The sequence below is a fragment of the Amphibalanus amphitrite genome, unplaced genomic scaffold, assembly GCF_019059575.1.
Source record: "Amphibalanus amphitrite isolate SeventyFive unplaced genomic scaffold, NRLGWU_Aamphi_draft 000050F_arrow, whole genome shotgun sequence".
NCBI classification, from domain to species: domain Eukaryota; kingdom Metazoa; phylum Arthropoda; class Thecostraca; order Balanomorpha; family Balanidae; genus Amphibalanus; species Amphibalanus amphitrite.
In genome coordinates this window covers 1,175,463-1,202,990 of record NW_024881546.1, presented here as the reverse complement: position 1 = coordinate 1,202,990, position 27,528 = coordinate 1,175,463, and the positions used below count along the sequence as shown (strand labels likewise).

The window sequence follows — 27,528 nt, the reverse complement described above, 5'->3', positions numbered from 1 at the left end:
CAGGACCCTCTGACATCAGCTTGGGGCCCTGGTTCTGACGTCAGCTCAGGGCCCTTTGATGCCCTTTAAAGCCTTCTGAGGTCCGTTTGACGTTAGCTGAGTGCCCTTTGAGGCCATCTAGTGGCCCGTTGAGGCCATCTAGTGGCTCGTTGAGGCCATCTGAGGGCCATTTGACGCTGAGGGCCTTTCGAGACCATCTGAGGACCCTGTGACGCCATCCGAGGGCCCTTTGAGGCCTTTTGAGGGCCATTGAAATTTCACCACAATTGCACTCTGGCTGCGCTACTGCGCATATGGACTCATGTGGGCTTCCTGGGGAATGAGATGGGCCCATTGCCCTCTATAAGTCTAGTCTAAGTCTAGTATAGGTCAATGGATTGGCCCTCCCGGTCTTTCGCTCTTTCCAATCATTATTTTAGCTCATTTCTATGCACGGTCTTCGGCGATCTAAAGATTAGTGCCCATTTGAGGCGGCCTTCGGCCGCCTCAAATTGAAATGGGCCCGCTAATCCTTATAGTTGGGCCCCCAACTCGAATGGGGGGCACGGGCCCGTGTGCCCCCCCCCCTTGTGTGCGCCCTTGGCCCTGTTCGAGCCTCGAGGAGGATCGAGATGTATTTAGGGCCTTGGTTTGAGATTCGTTTCATGCGCTTCCCGTGTCAAAGAATTGCAATGCGTAACGGTCGTCCGTCAACCTTGACGACCGTTTATGCGTACGTCATCAAACGACAGGCTATCGTTAGCAGTTGATGAATATTCGTTAGTAACCAATAGAAGATTCAGTTAGTGTTAATCGTCATGACTACGAACAGGAATTAGAACACAATTGCTCACTTTCAAATCAGCAGCTGTAGACAAACGCATTCACAAACGAAACAAGTTGAAACCGTTAGTTCGGAAGAAATCAAGCGAAAAGGGGCTGTTTGTGAAGTTTGTGAACGGTTCAAATAATTTCAGTTTTATCCTGATCGTCCCCAAAGCTTGGATAAAGGATTGAGGTTTGTGGATGCATGCAGCATAAGCTGAAAGCATGCAGATAAAGGTCAGGTGCTCAATGCCTCGCCTCCTTATCTTCACCTTGCTTGTTTGGGTAAAAATTCACAGCTCGTTGTAACTGAACCCCTGTGCCAGTGCCACAAGGCGAAAAGAGGTAACTCATAACTGTAACCCTGTTTTGGTTGGTTTCAGTTTTGTGTTGTGCTCGCTTTGCTTCGAATGTGTGTGTGTGGGGGGGAGGGGGAGGGGCTGCCGCCTGCCATGGACTGATTCCCACCCTGAGCTCTGTTCGTACCCTGTTCAATGTTCATTTATCAGCAGGCTGTGACCATGCTGCTACTTCTTGGTTCCTCATTGGTTGAATTCAAGGGGGCTATTCGTTAGACCAATGAGAGGCCAAGCCGCGCCAGCAATAACAGCAATAACTTCCTTATATAGGGAAAACCGACAGCACAGTGCACGCTGATATAAAAACAGCGACCGAACAGGGCCCTGGTCTGAGTAAGAGTAAGAGTTATTTTATAGGCCTAACGAGGGTGACTGTTCGGGAGAGGTGGCGGCGGGGCGTATTGTGCAATCACAGCGGTATCACAGTATGCATCCCAGAATTACCTGCTCAAAAATGAACAATATATGTTTAAAAAACTATATCCTACAGAATCTAATAGTTACCCACCTACAAGAATTTGAAATAATAATATAAAAACCACACTGTGTTGTTTCAAAATATGTGCCCTCTATCTACCTCCCTTGGAAGTCCACCCTCAAGAGAAGGGTGGCACTCTGCCAACCTAGTGAATGTTTTGGCCTGGGAAATGATGAGCGTTTGGGAGTTGAAAAATTGCACTGTCTCTTAACCCTCGCCCGTATTGGTGTTTTTCCAGCCGCGAACGTGTAAGGGGGGGGGGGGTCCGTTGGACGCCCCCCTTGCCGTTTCGCCCCTGATCGAGCTAGTTGCTAAATTCGAATTCAGCTCCAAAAACTGGCCTAGAAACATGTAAAACTCGAAAAAGTGAACCGAGGTCACCAAAGGTCAGTGACCTGACCTGACCTTCAGGTGACCTTGACACCCACCCTAATGCATGGGGGCAACATCATATCACATGTTTGAACGGTTGAAACCACGCAAAGACTGCAAACGCGCGGCTAATGCTAGCCGACATACGCAGAATCGCGATTCCGGCCAAACATGGTCTCGAAAAGTAGGTCACAGGTCAAAGGTCATTGGGGTCAGGGTCATGAAATTTTCAGGGTAGGTGTAAAATTGATTAACGCGAGGGTACTGCAAGTTTCGTCGCGATCGGCCGCTTTTTACGCGAGTTATTCGCGAAAAACCATAGCGCTGTTCGGCAGCCGGCTATTTTGTGTGCAGGGTATGACGTATTTCGCGAGCCGACGTCACAGGCGGTGACGTCGGCTCGCGCGCGAGCCGAGCGCCAACGACAAACTAACGGGAACCCTCGGACACCCTCGGGGCATAAACCGCGGAGTAGCATATTGAGCGAGTCTTATAAAGAAAATTCATATATTTTCGTTTCTCAAATGATAATCAGGGTGTCTCTTACCTTTTTACATATGATTTAGGCTTACCTAACACTTCAGTTGCCAAATATCTGCAATTTATTCAAGCGAAGGTATTTTCAGTAAATATCAATGGTACAGACCGAAATCTTTTTAATAAAAACTCCAACCAACAGAAATAAAAATAACTTAATTTATTCCAACCATTTCCTCCAAATAAACAACATAAAAACTCACTTTTACACACATCATTCATAATAAAGCATACTAACACGCCACTTTTGACAATTGCGGCGTCGAGTGGCGCGCTGCTAGCGCTCTTTTTCTATCGCAGAGACCCTGCACGCGCGCGAGCACACTACGTCACGTCCGGGGGGCACAGGTATATGAAAAATCGCAGTGACGTAACACTTTTCTCGCTTCTCATTGGTCAATAGCCCGTTGCCGGGGTAACGTGCACGTATGTGAGCGCGGGCAAGAGTACTAGCCGGCCGCCGATCAGGGCTCATGGGGGGTCCGTTCGACCCCCCCCCCCCCCCTATACGGGCGAGGGTTAAACAGATGGCCGACACACCCTGCTACGATATGATGCGAAAAATGTACCCCACATTTTGAAAAGGAAATTGGTGCTTGAAATGTCAGCGCCAGTCTTCACTCTTCATGAAGGGGTTGGCGCAAGACTCCAGTGAATAACTACAAAATACTCATGAATGGTGTCGATGCAAGCTGTCGGCTTTCAGGAAAAAGCCAATGCTGCTGTGGAGCTCGTTAAACCAAAGTCTGATGCAGAAACTGCAGAGGATTCCCCTGCAATAGCTTGAAAGCATGTAACCTGTCTAGTGCACTTATGAGCATCAAAACCTTGGCTTTTCAGCTGGTTCTCATATGCAATATTTGCATGGGAAATGTGTACACGAACTTTCGGGGCACACTGTTGACTGTATTATTCGACATGCCTGGGCATGAAGAAAACGATGGAAAAACAAAACCAAAAACAATTCCGGATCCTGGTGCACTTGACCTGACCTCAGAGGTTACCGGTTGACCAGAGACTTTGAAATCGGGTACCAGTTGCTGCGTCTTGTAACGGCTCACACGCTGTTTTTTTTCCTGCAAGGCTCCAGCTCAATTAGGGGCGAAACGGAGAGGGGGGTCGTACCCGTCCCACCCCTTGGGCCCAGTATGTGGAAATGCAATAGGTCCGGCGAGATTCAAATGATAAAAGTATTTTGTTTATAATTTCTTTTGTAGTTTTACAAACCTACGTAAGCACTAAGCAGGGCTGCCTACCTCTTTTGGCCTTGTCGCACAGAAGCCGTGTTACAGGGGACCGTGCGCTTTCACCCGCCCCTGGCTCAATGTGCTCCAATCAGGCTACTGCTTGAGGTTAATAAGTATTTCAATGACCCTTTGTAGACCATCGTTAGCCATCAAATGGTTCAAGCTTTTCGGGGTTTAATTGACTGATGAGACCAGAGGGCAGAGATCCTTGGGAGTTTGAGAATGATATGGCTGTCTATGTAATACTTCAGAAGCTGGGGCAAATAACAATTATCAGGTGGCTCCGTAACAAAGGTTCGGTTCACAGTTTCACATTGTTTTGTGTGTGTCTTCATTCACAGGGTAGGCTGCTGGACATGGAGGAAGACAACGAATACCTGAAGCTCTCCACGGAGGATAAATGCCAACACAAGGTCAGACATTGACATATCACTAGTGAAAGCTGGATGTCATTTGAAATCACTATTGCTGCTTATAGTTCACGAATCTAACTATACCTCATACTCTCATAATTGTAATGGCAAATCATAAGAAATTTTGGGGGCTTTCCGAGTTTTACGTTCAGTGATGTTTGTGCTAAAAGATCTGCTTGAATCAGCCATCAGCATGCCAAATTTCAGCGCTTTTTCTCAAACACTTTCCGAGTGATTGCGCAATAAACCGTCATAGTATGGCACCCTCGGCCTCGGACCGGGAGGATCATCCATATTATGAATACTTACGGTATCTATTATGACGTCGTGTCGTTATTTTCTGTTTCAGCTGTGGAAGGCTCGTCTCAAAGGCTATGAAGAGGCCACACTACTGTTCCAGCAGCTTGATGAAAAGGCCCCGGAGTTTAACCGCTATGCTCCCCTAATTAAGAAGTTTGTTGCTGACAGCAATGCTGTGGCGCAAGAGAAGGGCCTGGAGGCTTCCCTGGTCTTCATGGAGAATGCCCATGTGGCTGGCCGGTACGTTCCCCTTTGTTCTGGATTCGGCTCGTCAAGTATCAAATGGTGGTTGGGGCTCAGGGGTATATTGGGAAGCCCACCGTAGTATTATCTTTTATCAAAGCTAGTCTATTTTATTTAATTGCTGACCCTGTTCTGTTAGATACATTCCGATGTCGGATGTAATTTCTACTATCCAGGGTGAAGCGCATCCGCCACCTGGATGTCTGGCTATGCTCGCCGGTGCTCTGCCCTGTCGGGAAGTGATGCCCCTGATAGCTGGTCGGGCAGCCCGGTGGCCCATGCTCTGCCCTGTTGGGAAGTGATGCCCCTGATAGCTGGTCGGACAGCCCGGTCTCCGGTGCTCTGTGCTGTTGGGAGGTGATGCTACTGATAGCTAGTCTGGCAGCCCGGTCTCCGGTGCTCTGCCCTGTTGGGAGGCGCCTGCCGTCCCACTGACGTCCCCGCCTCCTCCCCAGGGTGAGTGGTGACGTCGTTGCTGCCATCGTGCAGAAGGCCATCGCCGCGCCCAAGACCAGCACCCGGGAGAAGGCGCGCGATCTGCTCCTCATGGTGGTCGAAATCGAAAAGTACGAGATCGTCCAGGAGGAGCTCATCAAGGGATTCTCGCAGAAGAACCCCAAGGTGGTGGCCGCCTGCATCGGCGCCATGACTCTGGCACTCAGGTGGGTGGAGCCCTCCCTTCGGCGCCATGACCCTGGCACTCAGGTGTGGAGAGCACTCCCAGCACAGCGGAACGGCCCTCCGGCCATTGCAGTCCCCTCGAAATGTTGGACGGTATTAGCCTGGCCCGGTGATTTTCACCTTCCCGTCCCCTCCCCCGTCCAAAGATGCTGTCTTTGATTGTAACGTGATGAAATAAATCTCATTTTGGTATTAAAGCCATAATCGTATGCTTTTGTTCCCTACATTATTAATGATCGCTCATTTTTTTCTATGTGGCTTTATTGTTTGCTGAAACACCGCCAGTAAAGTACGAAGTGAAAATCACACCCAGTTTGGGTTGGGCTGTTTTACTACTCCTAACCAGCATCTGTCTCCGGACTCTACCCAGTGCTCTGTGAGATATGGGGAATGAATCGCCCTGCCCCAGCCAGGCAGTTGGTCTCCAGGATTAGTAGTAGAACACTGCTAATCCAAGCTCGTCCCCCCACCGATCTGACCTGTAAGCCGGCCTGTGCGGCAGCTCGTTCGGTCACAAGATCCTGACGCTGAAGCCGCTGGTGAAGCTGATCCCCGTCATCATGGAGCACAAGGACAAGAGCGTGCGCGAGGAAGCCAAGGGCCTCATTGTGGAGCTGCACCGCTGGATCGGGGCGGCCATCAAGGCACAGCTCACCTCTCTGAAGCCCGTTCAGGTCGGTGGAGTCGCTCACTCTGGATGCCAGGGTGCTGTTATTATCCGATCATTGTGATCTGATAATGGTAGCGGTTTAACGTTATGACATGGCTGTGAACACCAGCATCAAATATCGTGCGTTTTGGCCCAGTGTTATGTGTTGTGGGTTTTGGCCAGGCTGGATGCTGGGGCGGACCTTCGTTGGTCGTGTCGGGTGTTTGGTGCTGCGGTGGCTCACAGCCGACCCTATAGCCGCCCGCTATGATGCCCTCCCCATCGGTCTTGTCGCCAGGTCTCTGAGCTGGAGGCCGAGTTTGAAAAGACGGCCGGCGAGAAACCGCAGCAGACTCGCTTCCTGCGCTCGCAGCAGGACCTGCGCGCCAAAATGGAGGCGCGCGCCGAGGGCGGCGACGACGACGACGAGGCGGATGACGACGGCGACGAGCCGGACGCCGTCGACCCGCTGGACCTCATGGAGCCCGTCAACATCCTCCCGATGCTGCCCAAGGACTTTTACGAGCTGCTGGAGGCCAAAAAGTGGCAGGAGCGCAAACAGTCGCTGGAGGCGGCCAAGGAGCTGATCGCCAAGAACCCGCGCCTGGCCGCCGGCGACTATGGTGATCTGGTCAAGGCGCTGAAAAAGGTGATCACAAAGGACACGAACGTGATGCTGGTGGCGCTGGCCGGGCAGACGCTGGCCGGCCTGGCCACCGGGCTGCGCAAGCAGTTCTCCCCCTACGCCGTGTCGTGCATGTCGGCCATCCTGGACAAGTTCAAGGAGAAGAAGGCGACGGTGGTGGCGGCGCTGCGCGAGGCGGCTGACGCCATCTACCCGGCCACCTCGCTCGAGGCCATCCAGGAGGACGTGGTCGGCGCGCTCGGCAACAAGAACCCCAGCATCAAGGCGGAGACGGCGGCGCTGCTGGCGCGCTGCTTCTGCTACTGCACGCCTGCCATCCTCACCAAGAAGCTGCTGAAGGTGTACGTGACGGAGCTGGCGCGCCTGCTCAGCGACTCGGATCCGGCCGTGCGCGAGGCCGCCTCCGAGGCGCTCGGCACCGCCTGGAAGGTGGTCGGCGAGAAGTCGGTGGCCGCCTTCATGGGCGAGCAGGACCCTCTGAAGGTGGCCAAGGTGAAGGAGTACAGCGAGAAGGCCGAACTGAAGGTGCGCCAGGGCTCGGCCAAGGCCGCCAAGCCGGCCGCCGCGCCCGCCGCCGACAAACCCAAAGTGGTGAAATCGGGCGGCGCCGCCGCCGCCGCCGCCAAGAAGCCGGCCGCCGGCAAACCGGCAGCAAAGAAGGCGCCGGCCAAGAAGGCGGCCACCAAGTCGGCGGGCGGAGCGTCGTCGTCGGCTGCGGCAGCGGCCGCGCGGCCGGAGGTCACTGAGCCCGAGCTGAGCCCCGAGGAGGCCGACCAGCTGGTGGCCGAGCTCATCTCGGAGGACATTATCAAACAGCTGGCCGACTCCAACTGGAAGACGCGCCTGGAGGCCACGCAGACGCTGCAGCAGACCGTGTCCGGCCGCAGCGACCTGCCCACGCAGGCCATCCTTGTGGCGCTCAGCCGCAAACCGGGCCTCAAGGACAACAACTTCCAGGTGCTCAAACTCAAGTTCGACGTGGTGCAGCAGCTGGCTGAAAACACAAAGTTCAGCAGGTGAGTAGTCTGCCCAGGTGAGCTGTAAAGTCCTTATAGTTTACTGCGCAACGTAAAATGAATAGATATAACTTTACTTTATCGCTGCTTCTATGTGGTTTGCGTCAGACTGGGTGTGTCAGCTGGAATGTTTGATTGTCGTGTTACTGCTCCCGCGGAAACACGACAATGAAGGAATCTGCCTCGTATTATGAATTGAATGTCATCATCTTTTCCTTGGTTCCGCCCCAACTCGTATAACTTAACTCCCCCTGTCACAAAAATCGATAATGCCATGTACGGGCTATTCGCAAATGCCATCCTCGCTCACAAAGGTCACTGGGCTTTCATTTTGCGTTAGCCATTCGAGAGTCTTAGAGAATCTTTTTTTCTTAATGCCATCCCCATGACCGCTGTGGGCCGCGTGTCGTTGATCCGTCCGTGGTGTCCGGTGGCCAGGCGGTCGGCCGACCTTTGCCTCTCCGACCTGGTGGACAAGCTCGGCGACCTGAAGACGGGCAGCGGCGCGGCGGCAGCGCTCTCCTCCATGGCAGAGGCCCTCTCCCTGGAGACGATCAGCTCAGAGGTGCTGCAGCTGGCCTTCGCGCACAAGTCGCCCAAAGTCCAGGAGGGAGCGCTCAGCTGGCTCAGCAAGAGCATCCGCGAGTTCGGCTTCACGTGAGTGGAGAGGCGGCCCGACTGGGCTTGTGCATCATATGGTAGAGGAAGCACGGACAGCTGCAATTCCTTCGGGCCAATTATCAGGGCTCATCTGACGGTTCGCGAGTGTTTACGATGAATGAGTCTTTTTGCTTAATTGTGTATATAAAATCAATCTGACACTTTGTTCGTAAGCTGCCTCTGAAAGGGCTTTTATTTTGCGGTAGTTATTCGAGAGTCTTAGAGAATGTAATAGCAGTAATCCTTGCATTGGTCCCTACGCTACACTTCTTGCGTAAGTTACTCTATCCCTACGTAAGCTCTTCTGCCTGGTAGCCTGGTCGCCATGCAGACGGAATCAGGATCGGCTCCGGCTGGATGCCGGCTCCGTCCAGTTGACTCCACAGCCGCCACTGAGCCCCCCCCCCCCCCCTCTCCCCCGCAGACTGAAGCCGAAGCCGATCGTCAACTACGTGCGCAAGGCGCTGGCGCACACGAACCCGGCGATCCGGAACGCGGCCGTGGCGCTGCTGGGCACCATGCACCTGTACATGGGCGGAACGCTGCGGCAGCTGTTTGAGGACGAGAAGCCGGCGCTGCTGCAGCAGATCGACGCTGAGTTCCAGCGGGTGCGTCACCGGCCGACGGCGCGGGGATGTGGGGGGGGGGGGATTACGGTCATAGTGACGAATAGGGGAAGGTTTTCAATTTGTTTATGTGTGAATTGCTGAAGCAAGCTTTTAAACTGACTTAAGTCATTTGCTATGCACTGTAAGATATAAATCTGGCGGCCAATTATCTGCACCTAATGCACTATTTAGACGTTTGAATTGCTTGAGCACAGAATATAGTTTGGGTTTGTTCGGAACGCAGTTAGTCAATGCCTAACGTTCAATGGGTCTTGTCATTCGTGCCTGTTTGTCCAGTGTCCAGGGCGTCTGTTACCCCCCTGTTACCCCCCCCCCCCCCACCTGCCAGGTATCTGGCGAGCAGCCGCCGGCGCCGACGCGCGGCCGTCGCGCCGTCGACGCTGCCGCCGACGGCGACGACTCTGGCGAGCGGGAGCCGGCGGCGGCCGCGCCCGTCGAGGACCTGGTGCCGCGAGAGGACATCGGCGACCGGGTCACGGGCGCCCTGCTGACCGAGCTGGCCGACAAAAACTGGAAGGTCGGTGGAACCGGTGCGCCTCGTCTGAGACTGCTGGAACTCAGAGGGCGGATTGACGCAGTGTTAACTAAATCAACATTTTTATGGTCGTTTATACATGCTTTCCTTCAATGCTTGTTGTAATTGACTTACATCACGCGCTGGATTTTGGTATAAGAGGTCTCTTTTATGTCCTGCCTTCCACTGACTTTTGCTAACAATGTATTGTTCTGCTTCCTCTAGCCTATCCGTAGCTATAATCGTGCTTTCTTGCTTACTCTGCCCGTGGGCTCCTGACCGGTGCCCTGCGCGCTGGCTCCTGGCTTCTCCCTTGTCCCCGGCTCCTGACCTCTGTCCTGCCCACCGGCTCCTGACCTCCCCCTGTCCTTGGGCTCCTGACCTTCCCCCGGACCCCGGCTCCTGACCCCTCCCCAGTCACCGGCTCCTGACCTCCCCACTCTCCGCTCGCCGCCAGGTCCGTAACGAGGCTCTGCAGAAGGTGGCCGCCCTGCTGCGCCAGGCCAAATTCGTCACGGCAAACATTGGCGAGCTCGGCTCGGCGCTGGCCGCTCGCTGCGTCGACTCCAACAAAAACCTGGCGGCCGAGAGTCTGCGCATCTGTGGCGAGCTGGGCGGCGCGCTGGGCCCGCACTGCCGCGCCCACCTGAAGACGGTCGTTCCCGGACTACTGACGGCGCTGGCAGACAGCAAGGTACGGGCGGAGGACGGCGAGGATGGAGGGGGAGGGGAGTGCAGCTCAGGGACGGATGTTCATTGTTGAAATGCTGGGCGGGGAGGAAGGGGGCTCACGGTGCAGCTCTCATAGCATTAAATTCCCAACATCACAATGATCGATGAATGTTTATGAATACGACGGCAGGCTTTTGACAAACATTGCCGAAGTAGCTGCACGAAACCTGTTCCCATTTCTGCTATGAATTTTATTATAGCGTCTGTAATTCATAGTTATCCCCAAAACACATTGGCTAACCGACTACCAAATGCTGTGAGCGCTCTTCGCGTGTTGTAAATCATGATCGCTGAGTCTTGGCATCGTGGATGACAGTGTTCCATAAGCCTAAATCATTGGTCACTTGATTTTTATGTGAATTGTATGGCTGAGTGACCCCACGTCTAGGCACGCTGTTAGTCAGTTCCATGAATACATGAACCGGGCACGTTCCCTTTGGAGCCCAACCTGCTGTGGACTGTGTAGCTGAGCTGCACCGGTATTTTCCACGGCACGTCCTGTTCCGTCACCCTCCCGGCTGGTATTCCCGCGTCCCGCTCACCTACCGTCCCTCGCCCCGCAGCCCAACATTCGCCAGGCGGCGCTGGCCGCGCTGACCACCTGGAAGGAGCAGACCAGTCTCAAAGAGTTCTTTGATGGAGAGATGCTGGCCGACGCGCTCAAGGCGGGCACGCCCAACACACGCTCTGAACTGCTCGCCTGGCTGGCCATCCAGATGAAGGAAGGTGAGGCGCCGAATAGAGGGACTGGCGCGCCTGTGTGGACAGACGGAGCCAGGTATATTCCGAACACGCTTCCTTCGTGCTGGTAGTCGTGCTGTCGTGCGCTCGTTTTTTTAGGAACCTTACGATAGCTCGGTAGTGTAGGAGGTGTAAATTGATTCAACTGATAAATTATTTCGGCGGCTGGTGGTGTATGTTTGAATAGTAATGCAGTGTCCAACACGGCTTCGAACACGCGATTTATCAGCTTCTATTTCATAATTTCATTGATTTGCAAGGCCAGGGCTACATCCCTGATTGAATGTTATAACGTTGAATAACATTGAATAGTACAGCCAACATAGCTTCTGCAAAATTGATTGGTCTTGCTATTTCGAGTACGTCTTACTTGCTCGCCGTCTAATCGTCTTCATTGAATGACGTTTTAAATTTCCAACACGTCCAGAACTCTCTCCTGTGCTCGTGTCACACTCGGACAATCCTAGTCGCCGTGCTGACGCGCCGCCCGGCTTTCGGCAGTGTCTGGCGGCCTACCCAAGGACGACCTGACGGCCTGCGTGCCGCACCTGTACACGGCGCTGGAGGACCGCAGCGCTGAGGTGCGCCGCGCCGCCGCCGACGCCGTCCTGCCCTTCATGATCCACCTGAGCTACGAGGCCATGGCGCGACACGCCGGGAAACTCAAGGTGGGCGCCGGCCTGGCCACGGCGGACTGGGGGCGTTCGGCGGGGCTGCTATCGGCGTCAGTGGGTGATCGGATGTCATATTCAGCGTCATGATCAGTTAATTTATCAGTAGTTTGACGTTCAGTGTCATTTTCCCCCTCTTTTGAAAGTTATGTTAACTGACAAAATAATATACTACATTTATGCCGGCTAGTTTTTCGTTGTTAAACATTTTTAGATAAAAGTACCACGTTTCAACTGTGCGCTAATTATTCAGGTGTGTTTATTTAAGCACTTGTTACATGGTTGGATACAACATGGGATTTATCAACATGTGTCCGACGCAGTATTCGTGGTACACATGTCTCGACTGGCACGCCCCCCCCCCCCCAAAAAAAAAACTCCTAACCCGTTGCCGCTGCCTTCTCCCTCCTGCCGGTCGCCGGGCTGACCCGTGCCTTCCTCCGTCTCCCCCCTACAGCCGGCCTCCAAGACCACGGTGATGGCAGCGCTGGACAAGGAGCGGCCAAACGTGCCGGCCAAGGCGCCGCCCAAGCCCAAGAGCGCGGCGGCGGCTGGCCGCGCGCCGCCGGCCCGCCTGGCCTCGGCCCAGTCGGAGGAGGAGCTGCTGGATGACGAGCCGTCGGCCGCGCCGCCGTCCGGGAAGGCTGTCCGCGGCGGCGGCAAGACGCAGCGCGCCGCCTCCAAAACCAGGGTACGCGGCGGGCAGCTTACGGGGACGCGTGCTCGTTCATCTGGTGTATTTTTTGTTCATTAGTTGTTATTGATTATTATTGTTACGTGAATTCTCGAGATGCTGCTTATTTACATTCCTGTTGGTTAGGTATATAGTTATGTCAAACACCGATTCGTAATATGTGCTCACTCTAAAAACTGCTACTGCAGAAACCACGCACTCCGCTCTCGGCCAGTCTCGGCAGAGGTGTTATGCGTTGATTCAGCCCTCCTCTCCAGTGTCACTCACCTCCCCCGCGTTCGGCAGGCGGGCTCACGAGCGACCAGCGCCCGGTCGGCAAAGGACGAGGATGCCGACCTGGCGCCGCCACTTCAGGTCAACAACTTGAAGCGCCAGCGGGTAGCGGATGAGGTCAAACTCAAGGTGTGTCTCACTGTTGTCTTGTGTGTGTTTGTTTGTGAATCGTCAGAGATGCTATGTGATATCGTGTTTGCAGACCGTCATTGTAAGAGAACTAATGGATGCACTGAGGCGTGGCGATTGGCGATGCATAGTCAGTAAAGGTAAATTGTGGTAGCACACTTATTGCGGGAATTGTGGTGTATGCTCCAATGGGTTTTCTGAAGCTAACCGAGGATGCAGACGTCCACTTCTGTTCGGGTTTGGGAACGAGTCAGTGTCACGCTGATAACCTGCGTCCATCGGTGCCGCCCGCAGTGTCTGAAGTGGAACTTCAGCCAGCCCCGCGCCGAGTTCCTGGAGCAGCTCAAGGACCAGATGACGAATGCCGGCGTCAACAAGACGCTGATGACGCAGATGTTCCACTCGGATTTCAAGCAGCACATCAAGGCCATCGACACGCTGTCTGGGGTACGTTCCGCCGCGGCCGCCTCCCGCTGCTTTGGCAGATCTACCGCTCCGAGCGGCCTGGAATGTGTCAGTCCAGCCAACCGAGGCGTGTAGTCTTCCGTGGGTCCTTCCCACGCATGTATACATGATACAGACGTTATAGCTGTGACGTTTTCCTCACCGTGATGGTTCTGCTGGTGGCACGTTTCCGTGTCCTCTGTCGCCGCCATTTCTGATCAGCAGACTGCTCTTCTCTCCGACAGTGCACCGACTCGAGCTTCGAGGCGGTCTCGGCTAACCTGGACCTGCTGCTCAAGTGGATGACCCTGCGCTTCTTCGACACCAACCCGACGGTGATCATCAAGGGTCTGGAGATGTTCCACCAGATCTTCATCCGGCTGGCCGACGACGAGTACCGGCTGCTAGAGCAGGAGGCCACCGCCTTCATCCCGTACGCCATTGTCAAGGTGCGTGCGCCGCTGCAGCCAGGGCGCTAGCTGTGTGCCAGACAGGGGCGATGGGCGTGGGTCGGTGGTCACTGGTCAGAGAGCCTCAATTATCAGCGTATGTTTTCTTGCATTCCGTCGGTGTTAGTTAGGAAGATAGTTAAGATTATAGTGTTACGTAGGACATGCTCATTGCATCAAATGGTTTCTAGCTTAGCTTCACATCATCCCTTTATCATATTTATGTGATTTTCCCATTCATGTATTCTTGCGGAATAGGTAGCAATATGAAGGCGCCATTTTTTAAGCAGGTCACATTTACTGTTTTAGTTGCGTTTTAGTTGCGTTATTTCTACTCACTGTGTAACACCGAGTAAACCCTTAACACATGAAACACGCTGTTTTGTTTGGAAGTCGCTGACTGGTGCTAGCATTGCGCCAGTCAGTACAAACTCACTATGAAACAAGGATGTGTAGAGACTCCGCTCACGAAGCGTTGGTGAGTTTGTTTGGTTCAACCAAGATGATTGAGAACTCTTCTATGGTCCAGACGGCAGTGACCATTGGCGCTAGCACATCGTGTTGAATATTACTTGTATCCAAACCAGCTATCTGTGTCAGAAGGTCTAACAGCTGTCCCCTCTGTTCTGTATTGTGTGTGTTTGTCTGTAGCTGGGAGACCCCAAGGATTCAATCCGAGCGTCGATGCGGAACATATTCCGCGAGCTGTACAAAATCTACCCGGCCAGCAAGGTGTTCCTGTTCGTCATGGACGGACTCAAATCGAAGAACGGCCGTCAGCGCGCCGGTGAGTCCCCGATCAGCTGCGGGCTGGTGGGTGGGACACGCTGCCGCTGGCTGCCCCTGCGCTGTCCCTGTGCTGCTCCCCAACGTCCTGTCGCAATGGGCTCAGCTCTGTACCTACTGTAAGAGCGGCTTATGTGTGACGACTTAAATTCTTGAGCCCATGTGACTTTTCGTACACCAATTGATCCATGATCGCTTATCTAGCTGGCAAAGCATTTGCTGATTTCCACAGTCACTCTGCGATTGGTAGGTATGTTGAACCATTTTCTGCTGCTTAGATTCACACTCGGCCGATCTGCCCTGACAGCGAGCTGAATCCCACGCTCTCGTATGTGATAAACTCTCTCCCTCTGCCGCCACTGACGGCCCGCGTCCGTGCTTTCTCTCCGCGCTCTCTCAGAGTGTCTTGACGAGGTGGGCTACATGATCGAGACGTTCGCACTGGGAGTGTGTCAGCCGTCGGCGGGTGCCGCCCTGAAGGAGGTGGCCAGGCAGATCGGCGACAGGGACAACGCGGTGCGCAAGGCCGCGCTCAACGCTCTCGTACAGGCTCACTACAACACCGGAGACAAGCTCTACAAACTGATCGGAAATGTAAGTGAATAGGGTTGTTACGGCGGATACGGCGATGGGTTGGCGAATCTTGGTAAAGTTTTGAATCGCTGATTGAGTTGACTGTAATCGCTGTCTCGTCACCGTTCAATCAGATCATCCTAGTTCAGTCAGCCATGGCTTTCGAGCTGTGTGCGGCGCTGCATTGTATCTGACTGGCCTCTGACTGGCTCACTGTCGGGCTGTGTGCCGGCAGATCTCCGACAAGGACCTCTCGCTGCTGGAGGAGCGCATCAAGCGCGCCCCGCCTCGCGCCGCACCGCCGCCGCCGGCCGCCGAGCGGCCCCGCTCGTGCGTGGAGCCCAGTCACCAGGAGCAGGAGCCGGCGCCGCCCAGGTACGGGGTTCCGCAGGAGCCGGCGCCGCCCAGGTACGGGGGTCTGGGGGACCGCAGGAGCCTGCGCTGCCAGGAGCCTGCGCCGCCACGGGCACGTCCTATGGGTCCGCGTGTCGTACTCCCGGTCGCCGTGCTGCTGTCTTGGTTTCCGTGCTGAGTGCAGGTCTGACCGAGGTGTGGCGGCAGTGCGCTGGTTGGTTCTCTTATCTCCCAGGGCTAGCTCGCACTCTGCGTTTCACAGGGTTAAGACTAGGATGAGGGGCGGTGTGTCTGAGTGAGGAGCTCTCGCGAACAGAATAACTAGTTAGACGGTCGTATATTTTATGACATATCCTCAGTGCTGTGGTTGGCGAATATGGAAGTACTTGATCTGACCCGTGTTTTTCAGCCGTGCAAAATGCAATGTATGCAACATTCCAGTTTTCAGGTCTCAAACATGTGTCTGATGCCTCTTGCTCTCCTAAAACTCTTTGTGGAAAAACTGCTCGTCTAATGACACCTTGGCGGTACTGTCTGCAATTTTTCAATAATGATGTCTGCCATCAATGTTTTTCTACAATCTCAACGAAGCACACTTGGTAAATCGTGCTCGAATATCAAGTTATTCACGTTCTGCCAAAGTAGTATACACACTTGAGCGCGCCAGCTGCCCCCTGGGCTATGTTTGTGTCTCCGTTGGCGGTTGGTGTCGGCGCCGGTCTGACGGCGGGCCGTGTGTGCGCCGGCGGCAGGTCCCTGAGCCGCAACTCGAGCTACTCGGTGCTGCCGAGCCCGCGGCGCCGACTGCACCTGATCCCGCGCCATCCTTCGCCCGCCTCCTCTCCGCCCCCTGCCAGCGGCGGCGCCCGGTACGTGCCTGCGCCGCGCGCCGCCCGGCCGCCGGCCGCCGGCGCCGGTGACGCGCGGTACGTGGTGGCCGCGCCGCCGCCACCGCCGCCGCCGCCGCCGCCGCCGCCGCCGCCGCTGCGCCGACGGCACCTGGGCAGTGTCGAGGACCTACTGGACGAGGCCGAGCGCGAGTGGCGCCAGTTGGCCGACGAAGGGTGGCGCCACGGGCACGTCTGCCGCGTGACCCGGCCCGGCCGGGTGTGCTGTGCCGTGTGTCCCTGTGTGCTCCCCACACTCCCCTCTGGTGGCGTACCGCTGCGTAATCTGTGGCAGCTCAGTTCGAGAGATAGACTGACTGAGAGGGTGTCTCCCCGTAGACTGAGTTTGGACCCATTAGATACTCGTACATGTCGTCCATCCCACCGACATACAGAGCAACATTTCATTTAAAGTTAACAGGTTATTCGTTACAGATTCCCAGTATACATCCATAGACCAACGTTAGAACATATTTTAGGTTAGATGTCCTAACGTGTGTATTTCAACTGACAAACTATAGTGTTACATGCTTGTGGCATTTTGGTTTTATATGTTGTTATTTTGACATTTTGACGTAATTCGTTGCCGCTCGCCTGTTTTCTCTTCACCGGGCTACAGAATGCCGCCGCGCGTACCCCCTCCATCTCCGTGATCCGTAATGTTCATGTGAAACGGCTCAGTGAAGACGGATTAGTGCTGTGTCAGTGTCTGTGTGAAATAGACCCGTGCACGGTGATAGTGCTAGAAAGTAGTGAATAAGTGAGAAAAAGCCCTGTGATGGCATAAGTTGTACCAGACAACTGTCGGTTTTGGTATTTAATTTTGCATTATTAAAGCTAATTAATAATTATCTTGCCTTATACCATTGGTTGGAGCTGCTCTCGATGGGATAGTTGGTAGAATTTATAAATGTCCACGTCTGTCATCGATTAGACAGCCGTATACTGCCAGCCCCGCTGACACCGCTCGCCCGGCGCGCCGCCGCAGGCCCCGCTCCGGTCTGCCGACGGCGCCACCGCCTGCCGAGCCGGACGAGCCGCCGGCTCCACCGCGTCCGCGCAACGAGATCACTGAGTACTGCGAGCGTCTGATGAGCCAGTACCCGCGCACGGCGGCCGCCGATATGGAGGAGTTTGAGCTGCACTGGCGTCAGGTGTGGCGCGAAATGGACGCCATCATCAACGAGCCGCCGCTCGTCACGCCCACATTCAAGTGAGAGCGGTGTTGGAAGGGAGCGCTGGGGTGTGGTTTGTGGGCTGCGTGAAAGGCGGTGGGGACGATGGACTAGCGTCATGCTTCTGTATTTATAGTGACGCACGGATGAAGATAATTCATTTCAATCCATTCGATTGCATTTATATTCTTACCTACAGTACTACAGTAGGTCGCCATACCTAATCAAATAAGCGACAACCGTGCCATTTTAGATAAAGGAAGGATGTTAGGATGCTATAATGCGTCTCACCATTCCACTTTATTTCGCTGTGAAGCGCCGTCAGCCAGCCACCTAACTGGGACTCTGTCGGTGTTGTTTCAGACACAGCTGGACCAAGCCCAACTCCCAGTCTGCTTACCACACGGCCGAACTGGAGCAGTGGGTGGGCCAGGTGGCTGATCCCGACCCGGCCACCGTCCGACGAGGGTAGGTAGAGGGGAGAGGTCACAGTACTCTGACTCTGACCCCGGCCACCGTCCGACGAGGGTAGGTAGAGGGGAGAGGTCAGGTTTGGTACTACTCTGACCCCGGTCACCGTCCGACGAGGGTAGGTAGAGGGGAGAGGTCGCAGTACCCTGACTCTGACCCCGGCCACCGTCCGACGAGGGTGGGTAGAGGGGAGGGGGAGTCACCGTCCGACAGGGGTAGGTGGGGGGGGGGGGGGGGGGGGGGGGAGGGGGGACTCACCACTGTCCGGCAGGGGCAGTGATCTCTTATTATATCTGACAGCGATGCCTAGCAAGTTTTTACTTAGTTTTAACCAGTCACATATACCGTGATTCCGTAATTTTGATGTTTAATTTCACTGATTCACTAGCTACGAGGCATATGATTATATGTGCAGTCCTTTTCTGTTATCTAGCTACCAATATGCCTTTCTCGACCGCCTGTTCGGACACGTGACCGTCAGGCTGGAGCGTCTGATGACCCCCCCCCCCCGTGACCGTCAGGCTGGAGCGTCTGGTGACCCCATCCGTGACCGTCAGCCTGGAGCGTCTTATGATTACCCCCCCCCCCCCCCCGTTGACCGTCAGGCTGGAGCGTCTGATGACCGTGCTCAAGTCAAACGAGCACGACGTGCTGGCCGACCACACGGGCCGGATCCTGGAGGCGTCCACGGTGCAGTACCGGCGCCTGCTGGCCGCCGTCGAGGCCGACGAGAAGCCGACGGCGGCGCTGGCGCGCGAGGTGTCGACGCTGCTCACCACGGTACACGAACGCAGCGCGCCGCGGCTCAACACTGCCGCCGACTGTTGGGACGGAGTCGTCGATAGTTTGATTTTTGATTTTTTAAATGTAGCCCACAGACTTTCTGTCGGACTCCAGTAATCTTTTCGCCATTTTTAATGTGCATCATCCATGCTGCCGTGCAAAGGCAAAACTACTATGTGAGGTCAGAATGTGACCTCACAGTAGCTTTTGCCTTTGCACGGCAGCATTGCTTTTGTCCTGGAAATTCAAGAAAGACCTCTCACAAAAATTTCGTTCTGTTTTTATAGTGTTGCGTGAGCTGGTTTATCGATGAAAGATCTGAGCGGAGACGAGTACGTATCAGTTTAGACTGGGAAGTGGGAGTCTAGTGTCTTTTCCTGACGGGCGCTCCGCCGCAGCTTCTGCACTACCCGTCGCTGGCGGACAAGTGTTCGCACGAGGCGCTGCAGCAGCTGGTGGCCGCCTCCCTGGAGATCATCACGTGCCCGAAGCTCTCCAAGCAGGGCGAGGGCGCCGCTATTCTGGCCGCAGTCAACAAGCTGACTGTGCGGCTGGTGGAGAAGGCCAACCATACCAACCTGGTCTGGTGAGTGGCCGCGGGTCCGCGCAGCTCCGGCGGCGGCGGCGCGGTGGGTCACGAGACACGGACGTGTTTTGACGGTGCCGGCGAAATGGCTGTGTATTCGGATGGAGAATATCAGAGAAGCTGCTGCTGGTTTGCGCTAGTAGTATTTATTAAGTATTTAGCTTAGCCTCCGTTGACTTTGACAGCGGCCAGCAGCTATTTGAAGAATTTAAAAGGTATTTATTATTACATAGCTGTAATGAGTGGTTCTGCGACACCTGAGCGAGCGTCATTTCAGCGAACGACATTTGAGCGAAACATTTTCAGCGATTATCAATTTAAGCGACTGACTTTTTCAGCGATTGTCAAGTCGGCGAATTCAATCACAGCGACTATTAACTTTAGCGAGGACCAGAATCAGTGAAACCAGATTGAGCGAATATATGGTGGTCAATGGGAGACCAATTGAGCGAATACAGTTACAGCGAAACCGAACGCGACGAAAGTCAATCATTTCTACTTTTCGGAAATTCTTGCCCTTTGAATACCCGTTTGGTTTGTGTTATGCTTCAAGCTGCGCGCGACAAAATGAAAAAAATTGTTTTAAAGCTTGAAAATCTGTTATCTTGTTCTAGTAATCTTGTTGGAAACCTGAAACCACAAAAATATCAGGCCTCGACATGTCGCAACGTTTATTCATTGATCTTGCAACGTTTCGTTTTTAAATTTTTGTTTTACAGAGAGATCTCGAGAACAAAGCAAGATAGCGACAAGCGGTAAACAGCATCGGATACGCACGCATAAGGTCTACAATTTTTACAAGGGTCATTTTCAGGTCAGGTCAAAGATGACGTCACAGGGGTCAAAAAAGTCAAAATGGTGGCGCAAGATATGGCGAGTTTTTCTCGAATAATTTTCGAATTCGTCAAGATAGGAACAAACTAAGGGCATCATCGTGATCCTCTCGTCAATCCGCATCGAAAGATATATATGTTGACCTCAAAAGTTCAAGGTCAAAGGTTGTATGTATAATGTATATCATACGTCATGATAACACCTAACAGTTTGTAATCCACCAGAGGTAAAGACAATTAAATACAATGGATTGGCTACCGTTCAGTAGCGGCGGAACACCTTCAATTAAGGGGGGCACCGCCGACTTTTGGTCCCATCCTTTCCATGCAACGCCCATAGGGCTAATGTTAAAATGCCAAAATCAAGGGGGGGCACGGTGCCCCGGTACCCCCCTTCGTTCCGCCGCCTATGAGTAGGTACCGTCTGGACAAAACTTAATATAACTATTCTATTTGTTGAATTCTATAAAGAGCAGGGGGTGAAATTGAACCGTTGGAATTATTTGGAAATGTAGCATTACATTTGGAGCTCAATGTCTGAGGTCTTTGGACGTGACATTCGCCATCCAGTTCCGGATAACCATGAGATATTCCGAAAACATTCGCGCGTATGCGCTCGCAAAAAAAGAACGTTACAGGACGATGAAGTGTTTCGCTGAACTGGCAGTCGCTCAAATTGTAGTCGACGAAATAGATGTCGCTGAAACATAGCTTTCGCTAAAATTGATAATCGCTATATTTGATAATCGCTGAACTTGATAATCGCTGAATTGCCATTCGCTGAAAATGGTTCGCTCAAATGACGTTCGCTCAAATGACACTCGCTAAAGTCGCTCGCACCGGTAATGAGTGCATCGTTTTCTCGTTTCGACTTTGGCGTCCATTCGCGATGTCTCTATGACGAATGGCACTGACGTGTACCTATTTGTGTGCCCCGTCAGCTGCACCCTCGCGATGTCTATGACGTTTGGCAGTGACGTGTATTTGTGTGCCCCGTCAGCTGCACCCTCGCGATGTCTATGACGTTGGGCAGTGACGTGTATTTGTGTGCCCCGTCAGCCGCGCCTTCGCGATGTCTATGATGTTTGGCAGTGACGTGTATTTGTGTGCCCTGTCAGCGCCCTGGTGGCGATGCTGCGGGCCTCGGTCTCGTCCGGAGCGGCCGGCTCACCCTACCAGGAGCTGCTCATGAAATGCATCTGGAAGGTAGTCCGTCTGCTACCCGAATGGCTGTCGCAGCTCGATTTCCACGAGATTATGCTCGAAATCCACAGGTTTCTTGAGGTAAGGACAGTCGCGTAGATTGGTTAATCACGTGAAATAGATTTGCTATGGAAAAGGGCCGAGGCCTTCTCATTGGAGCAGAGTTGAATATGTGATTAGATATGATGGGCTTTTAGTTAGGACGTCAAAGTGAGACTTGCATGTAATTTATTACGTTTCGTCGTTCCCGATAAAAAGTAGACACTGCGCCCGTTCGCTGCCCGCTGCCGTGTATCCGTCTAGTCGCTGTGACTCCGGCGCTGTGTCCGCAGGCGCACCCGTCCAGCTGGTGGAAGACGATGGCTTCCGACACGCCGCTGCGCACCGTGAAGACGGTGCTGCACTCGCTCGCCTCCATATTCGGCTACCAGGTGCTCACCTTCGTCGGCCTGATCGAGAACGCCGACAAGACCGAGCTGTGGGCCTACCTGATGAAGGTGCTCACCACCACCGGCGGCGAGGCCACGCTCAAACTGACCGAGGACGCCCGGCAGCCCGGCGCCGGCGCCTCGGCCTCACCCTCGCCGGCCGGCGGCAAGTTCTCCAAGTCCACCTACGATCAGCTGTCAGAGATCTTCAAGAAGATCGGGACTAAAGAGAACACCAAAGAGGTACGTGGATGGGATGGAAGCTGAAGGCGGTGATCATCAAGTAGGGTTAGCTGTAAAGAGAGAGTAGGTGCTGGTGGTGAGGGCCGTTCTGCCGCTCTTCTCTTGGCCACATCCCAGTTAAACATGACCCCTACCACCGTCCACTCTCACTCACACCGGCCCCGTGTGTCTCCAGGGCCTGGTTCAGCTGTACGACTTCCGACTGCAGAACCCGGACGCCGACATCCAGGCCTTCCTCAGCAAGTCGTCGCAGTTCTTCCAGAACTACGTGGAGCGCGGTCTGAAGGGTATCGAGGCGCAGCGGCTGCGCAGTGGTCAGCAGACGGCCGGCGCGGCGGCCTCCGCCTCCGACCGCGACCGTACCTGGCGCCAGGAGCAGCTCAGGATGAGGAAGGACGCAGAGCGTAAGTGGCTGGCGCGAGGGGCAGAGGACTGAGGCCGGGTGTGTGGCGGTGACGATGGGGTGATGTGGTGGGTTGAAGGTGGTGTTGATAGGTAACTGTAACCTGCGGCTAGGTTTGTGAGGATTGATAAAAGTTATCTGTAGGTTTCATCTGTTAATATTCACCGTCACTGGCGGATCCAGAAAGGCGGTCTGGGACGCTGCGGGGGGGGGGATACCCCTGAAAGTTTATTCAACTTAAAAAAACTCAGCGGATTTCGATTTGTCACGCACTGCTGTGCAGTTAAAAGCGAACGTTTTCTAATAAAACTTTAGTTTTGGTTTTATTCTCGAAAAACGCAAAATTACGTCGATTTCGTGCGATTCGGGGGGAAGGGCTTCTGCCCAATGCCCCACCCCCTGGATCCGCCAGTGCTCGTCGTTATTCTAGGATACCCTAATCATCGCATTTTGTTACTGAAACAGTTCAAACCCACTGTCTGCAGTTTTCCCAGTTACATTGTCGCGATTATGTAACACTTTTTACACAGTCGCTGCAGGCTGCTCAGGCTGCTGCATGAATTGACCGCTGCATCAATATTACCCATCACTGGATGAATCATGGCCCGACGTCCCCCAGGGGTCTGCTGGAGAGGTTGTTCCGCCTGACCAGGGCCATACGGCATACATTGACCGCCCGGTCCGGCGTCCCCTCAGGCCTGCTAGCGGAGCTGCCGCCGCTGCCAAAGGACCCCATATTGACCGCCCGGCCCGGCGTCCCCTCAGGCCTGCTGGCGGAGCTGCCGCCGCTGCCGAAGGACCCCATATTGACCGCCCGGTCCGGCGTCCCCTCAGGCCTGCTGGCGGAGCTGCCGCCGCTGCCAAAGGACCCCAGCGACGAGCGGCGGCCGGACGTGCACATTGACCGGTTCCGCGAGCTGCTGCGCCACTGGCCCGAGCACCAGCACCTGATCCGCGACCTGGACCAGCTGCAGGCGTCGTGGCGCTCCGGGGCGGAGGCGCCGCGCCGGCCGACCTCGCAGCATCACCAGACGTCCACACCGCCCAGGGCCACGGTACGGCACGGGCAGGGTGCAGGGGCGGGTCTGAGGGGAGGGCCCCTCCGTCCGGGCTGCGAACGACCGTAATTTGGGTGTCCAGTGTCCCTGTCAAGGGACTGGTGCGCGATACGTCACGGGTGCGTATTCTCGACGTGTTGACGGTTAAATTGTCGACTGATTTAGATCAATTTCATGGCTTCAAAAAAAAAACGAATGTTTTCTTTTAAATCCCGTGTCATAAATATAACAATAATTCTAGCTGAATTAGGTACTGCTGAGCGTGCCTGCGCGCAGTGATGAACTGAGGCACTGACGTGTCTCTCTGTTCCGCCGGCAGGGCCCGTCAGCCGGTGTGGGAGGCAGCCCCCAGCAGCCGGTGGCCGATGCCGCCGAGATCGAGGAGTACCGGCGCCGGCTGGCCAAGTTCCGCAACCCGGCGCCGTAGCGCGGCCGTGACGGTCCTCCCGTCTGTGATGAGCGGCCACTCCGCCCCTCCCCCCCCCAGGCTGCTGTCCCCGCGGGGCCACTCCGCCCCCCCCCCCCCCCCCCCCCCCCAAACACGGCTGACCCGAGCCGGTCCAGCTGGCGACCCGACCCAAGATCGACTGCGATACCACCTGAAACGTTTATGATTTTACTGCACAAAAGGACACCGACGGATAGAACACAAAGCCGCGACATGAGTGTCGACGGATAGAGTAATTTAATCGGCTATTAATTGCTTTTAGGTACTAAACATGCCAGCACTAAAGCCTGTCGACTAAGCGGATGTAACATGTAGCACCTTTCGTTGGTCGCAGTTAGTCGAAAGTCACGCCACGCGTCTCACTCTTCCGGGTCTATCCGTACTATTCAGTCAAGAACGATGCATAGAGCTCATACAGTGATCGGGCGCGCGTGTGCATCGTCCGAAGCGCCATTTTCATCGTGCTTGTTTGCTTATAACATGATAGCTTTCACAATATGTACTGTGTACGTTCTGGTGAAGGAACAAATAAAACTTATCAGAGAACGCTGTGTGTCGTCATGGGGGACTGATGAGTGACCAAAGACGAATTATTGACAGGTTCAACTCACGAACGCTTGGGAACTGCCGGAAGGCGGACTGTCGAACCTGTGGGCTGTGTTCTCAGCATACCTTCAAACACCTCCCTGTAACACGGCGCAATAGTAGTTGTATTTATCACCAGGTCAGCCAACAGACACTGCACTCGACGCCGGACCCCGCGTCCCGCTCGCCGCCGTGGCTACTTGCCGGCGCCCCTGGCTTTGTGGCGCTTCTTGAGCTTCTTTCCGGCGGCGGTGCGGAGCGGCCCGGCGCCGCTGGGCCCGGCCGAGGCCGACAGGCTCATCCCGCTGAGCTGTTCGACGGTCGAGTCGGTCTCCATGGCCGCTGTGACCGCGCCGGGGCCGTCGGCGGCCGGCAGGCCCTCGTCGGGCTCGGGTAGCACGCGGCGCAGCGGCCGGCCGCCGAACTGCTGGCGCACCTCGGCGCTCTGACGCACGTCCCACAGCTGGAACGAGTTCTCCTTGTTGTCGCCGCCGACGCAGAGCATCCACGGCAGGTCGGGGCAGAAGGCGACGCAGTGCAGCGCGCCCAGCTTCATCGGCCGCGAGACGACCGGCGCCGGCGGCCGGCCCGACGACACGTCCCAAACCTTCAGCGTCTTATCGGCTGACACCGTGACCAGACAGCCGGGCACCTCGGGACTCAGCGCCAGGCACGAGCACGAGTCCTCGTGCGCCTGCACGCTCCACAGCGGCTTCTTGTCGGCGCGCGTGTCGACGTAGTGCAGCTGGCCGTCGTCGGTGCAGGCGAGCGCGCCGGTCGGGCTAAAGTGGTCCCAGGCGGCGCACTCCACCTCGCCGGAGAGCCGCCAGCGTTTGCTCTGCTCGGAGCGGCACTCCCAGACGCGCAGGTCGCCGGCGCAGTCGGCGGACAGCAGCCGGTCCATCTCGGCTGGGTGCCAGCTCACCGTCTGCACCTTCTCCTTGCACTGCAGCGCGGAGGCCTTCTTCCGGGTCTCCAGGTCCCACAGCAGCACCGAGTGGTCTGCAGAGCCACTGGCCATCACATGGCCCACGTGTCGGTTCCAGGCCAGGCTGAGCACAGCGTCAGTGTGTCCCAGGCCCAGTTTGCTCTTCTTTTTACCCTTCTTCCCCAGTTTAAAGGCTGGCTCAAAGCAATTGATGACATCCACGTCCCAGACTTCAATGACTGGTGACATGGAGCCCACTGCCACCAAGTTGCCTGGGGTTGCCTGTTCTGGATCATAGTTAAGCCACTCTACACAGATTGGAAATGATGACAGCAGGATGTCATGATGAACATACATGGAACCCTCATCTTCATTGAAAACATGAAACACAAGTGTGCTAGCATCCCCATCAACTAGGCCTGTTACAATGAGGTTTTCATCAGGCTTCACCTCAAGGTCTTCAGCTTCACTATCTGATCCATCAGCATCTGCCTGTGTCACATATGGGTCATCAGTATTGCTGGCAAACTCTGCCATCTGTCCAAGAGCCAGAACATTTTGGTCACCTTCATCTTCCTCATCATCATAGTGTTCCATGTCATACACATCACCACCTTGTGTCTTGACTGTGTCTTGGACTTCTTCATTAGCATCATTTCCTCCATCCTCATCACCATCTTCATCACCATCATCCATGTTCTGCTCCATCTGCACATCCTTGAGCTTCCCTCGTGTTTCTTCAATTATTTGTGCTAGATCCTCCTTTGTGAGTTCAACTTTGTCTGGCTTTTGTTTGCATATACCTCTCTTGATCCATGTAGCACATGGGACAAAACAAACATTGTCCATGATGAGCAATTTTGTTGCAATTTAGGACAAAATTGCGTACCTTCAAGCCAGGAACCCCTGCTGCGGGTGACGAAGGTAAAAGGAATCCAACTAATATGGAAAGCACCGGTCAGAGCACATACCGTGTTATATAGCTTTGAGGTGTCTCAAGTCACTGTTATATTACTATAATCAACAGATCACAAGGGAAAATCAGTAAAAATTAATAAAAACGGCAACAAATAATTAAACCACCCAGCAGCACACACATGTGTTGCTTTTCACGTGTCTTGTTGCGATTATGTTCAACTTTTAAGCTTTTACTGTTCACGAGCAGTTACTTTCGGTAAATCTGCAAGTTGTGTGGTCAATTTTCGAAATTCGCTTACACTTGAACACAAGGACTTGAAATCAGATATGTGACGCACCTGCGACAGTCATCACTGCTCGGTGCTCGGTGTGGAAAAAAATAAAGAAAATAAAAAGGGTAATTAGTGTCAAGTGGTATGGGAATGCGCTGAATGGTAATCCTTTTCACATAAATTATTTCAATTGGTTATAACTTGAATCAAAATCTTATTGAAATGCTTTCAGTCTCCTCCAGTTTTCAGTGAAGTCCATATTTCTCATATCATGATTTGATATTTTATTTTGGAAATTGAAATTTGAATGCTGTCTTCATTTCAATTTGAGCTTGGTATCATTTATTGCAACATTTACTGAGACAGGCTTATTACTTTTTCGGTCATTTTTGTCCAGACTGGAAAAAAATCCATGTTACTGTCGACAAGGCTAGCATTACTTGTGATTGTGGCAAAATTTTGGTACAGCATCCAAACAAATAGCATATAGCAGATTTACAAATCACAAATAGGACATTAGAGCTGGGCTTAAGCTGGTCTTTTGCATTACCACTGACATTTCTTTCAGCTTGTTCATGGGACCAGTGTCCAGTAGTGCAGCTGGGGTGGCCCTCTCAACTCTGGCCACTAGAAGGTGCTTTTGTGGTGAATTGGGGATACAGCAATAGGGGCATGCATGATGCAGGCAGCATCCAGTTATTCTCTTTGTACACACATACAATCACCAAGATAATGTATCAGGTCCTAGATGTGAAAACCTGGTTCTAATATCATCAATACTTTATAGTCGACTCCAGTTTTCACATCTCAAGTTTTTTTCCACACAGCCTGCTTTTTTGTATTGTCATCTGAAGATTCATGATTTTAAGACAAATTGATGTTGTCTTGAATTTGTTCAATTAACTGTTGTTCT

General features: G+C 54.0%; 2 protein-coding genes across 3 annotated transcripts; one reads left to right on the top strand and one right to left on the bottom strand.

The window, feature by feature from the left end:
• Nucleotides 1–856: 856 nt before the first annotated feature.
• On the top strand, nucleotides 857–24,458 carry LOC122377776 (cytoskeleton-associated protein 5-A-like). Of its 2 annotated transcripts, XM_043358185.1 has the most exons (28): nucleotides 857–997; nucleotides 4,139–4,210; nucleotides 4,560–4,750; nucleotides 5,209–5,415; nucleotides 5,937–6,108; nucleotides 6,382–7,745; nucleotides 8,184–8,402; nucleotides 8,830–9,013; nucleotides 9,363–9,551; nucleotides 10,006–10,242; nucleotides 10,844–11,006; nucleotides 11,523–11,689; nucleotides 12,150–12,383; nucleotides 12,672–12,788; nucleotides 13,083–13,235; nucleotides 13,478–13,681; nucleotides 14,333–14,468; nucleotides 14,868–15,061; nucleotides 15,276–15,415; nucleotides 17,270–17,494; nucleotides 17,820–17,924; nucleotides 18,533–18,707; nucleotides 19,109–19,296; nucleotides 21,248–21,413; nucleotides 21,665–22,003; nucleotides 22,179–22,407; nucleotides 23,241–23,461; nucleotides 23,784–24,458. In XM_043358185.1, exons 2-28 carry the CDS (start codon nucleotides 4,154–4,156, stop codon nucleotides 23,889–23,891), a joined length of 6,084 nt encoding a protein of 2,027 aa, XP_043214120.1. In that variant the 5' UTR covers nucleotides 857–997; nucleotides 4,139–4,153; the 3' UTR covers nucleotides 23,892–24,458. The 2 variants fall into 2 exon arrangements, with proteins under 2 accessions (XP_043214120.1, XP_043214122.1); XM_043358187.1 differs by lacking the exons at nucleotides 857–997; nucleotides 4,139–4,210; nucleotides 4,560–4,750; nucleotides 5,209–5,415 and adding an exon at nucleotides 5,440–5,458.
• Nucleotides 24,459–24,601: 143 nt separating this feature from the next.
• Nucleotides 24,602–26,274, bottom strand: LOC122377777 (periodic tryptophan protein 1 homolog). Its single transcript, XM_043358188.1, has one exon. It carries the CDS (start codon nucleotides 26,272–26,274, stop codon nucleotides 24,694–24,696), a length of 1,581 nt encoding a protein of 526 aa, XP_043214123.1. The 3' UTR covers nucleotides 24,602–24,693.
• Between the last annotated feature and the right edge of the window lie 1,254 nt (nucleotides 26,275–27,528).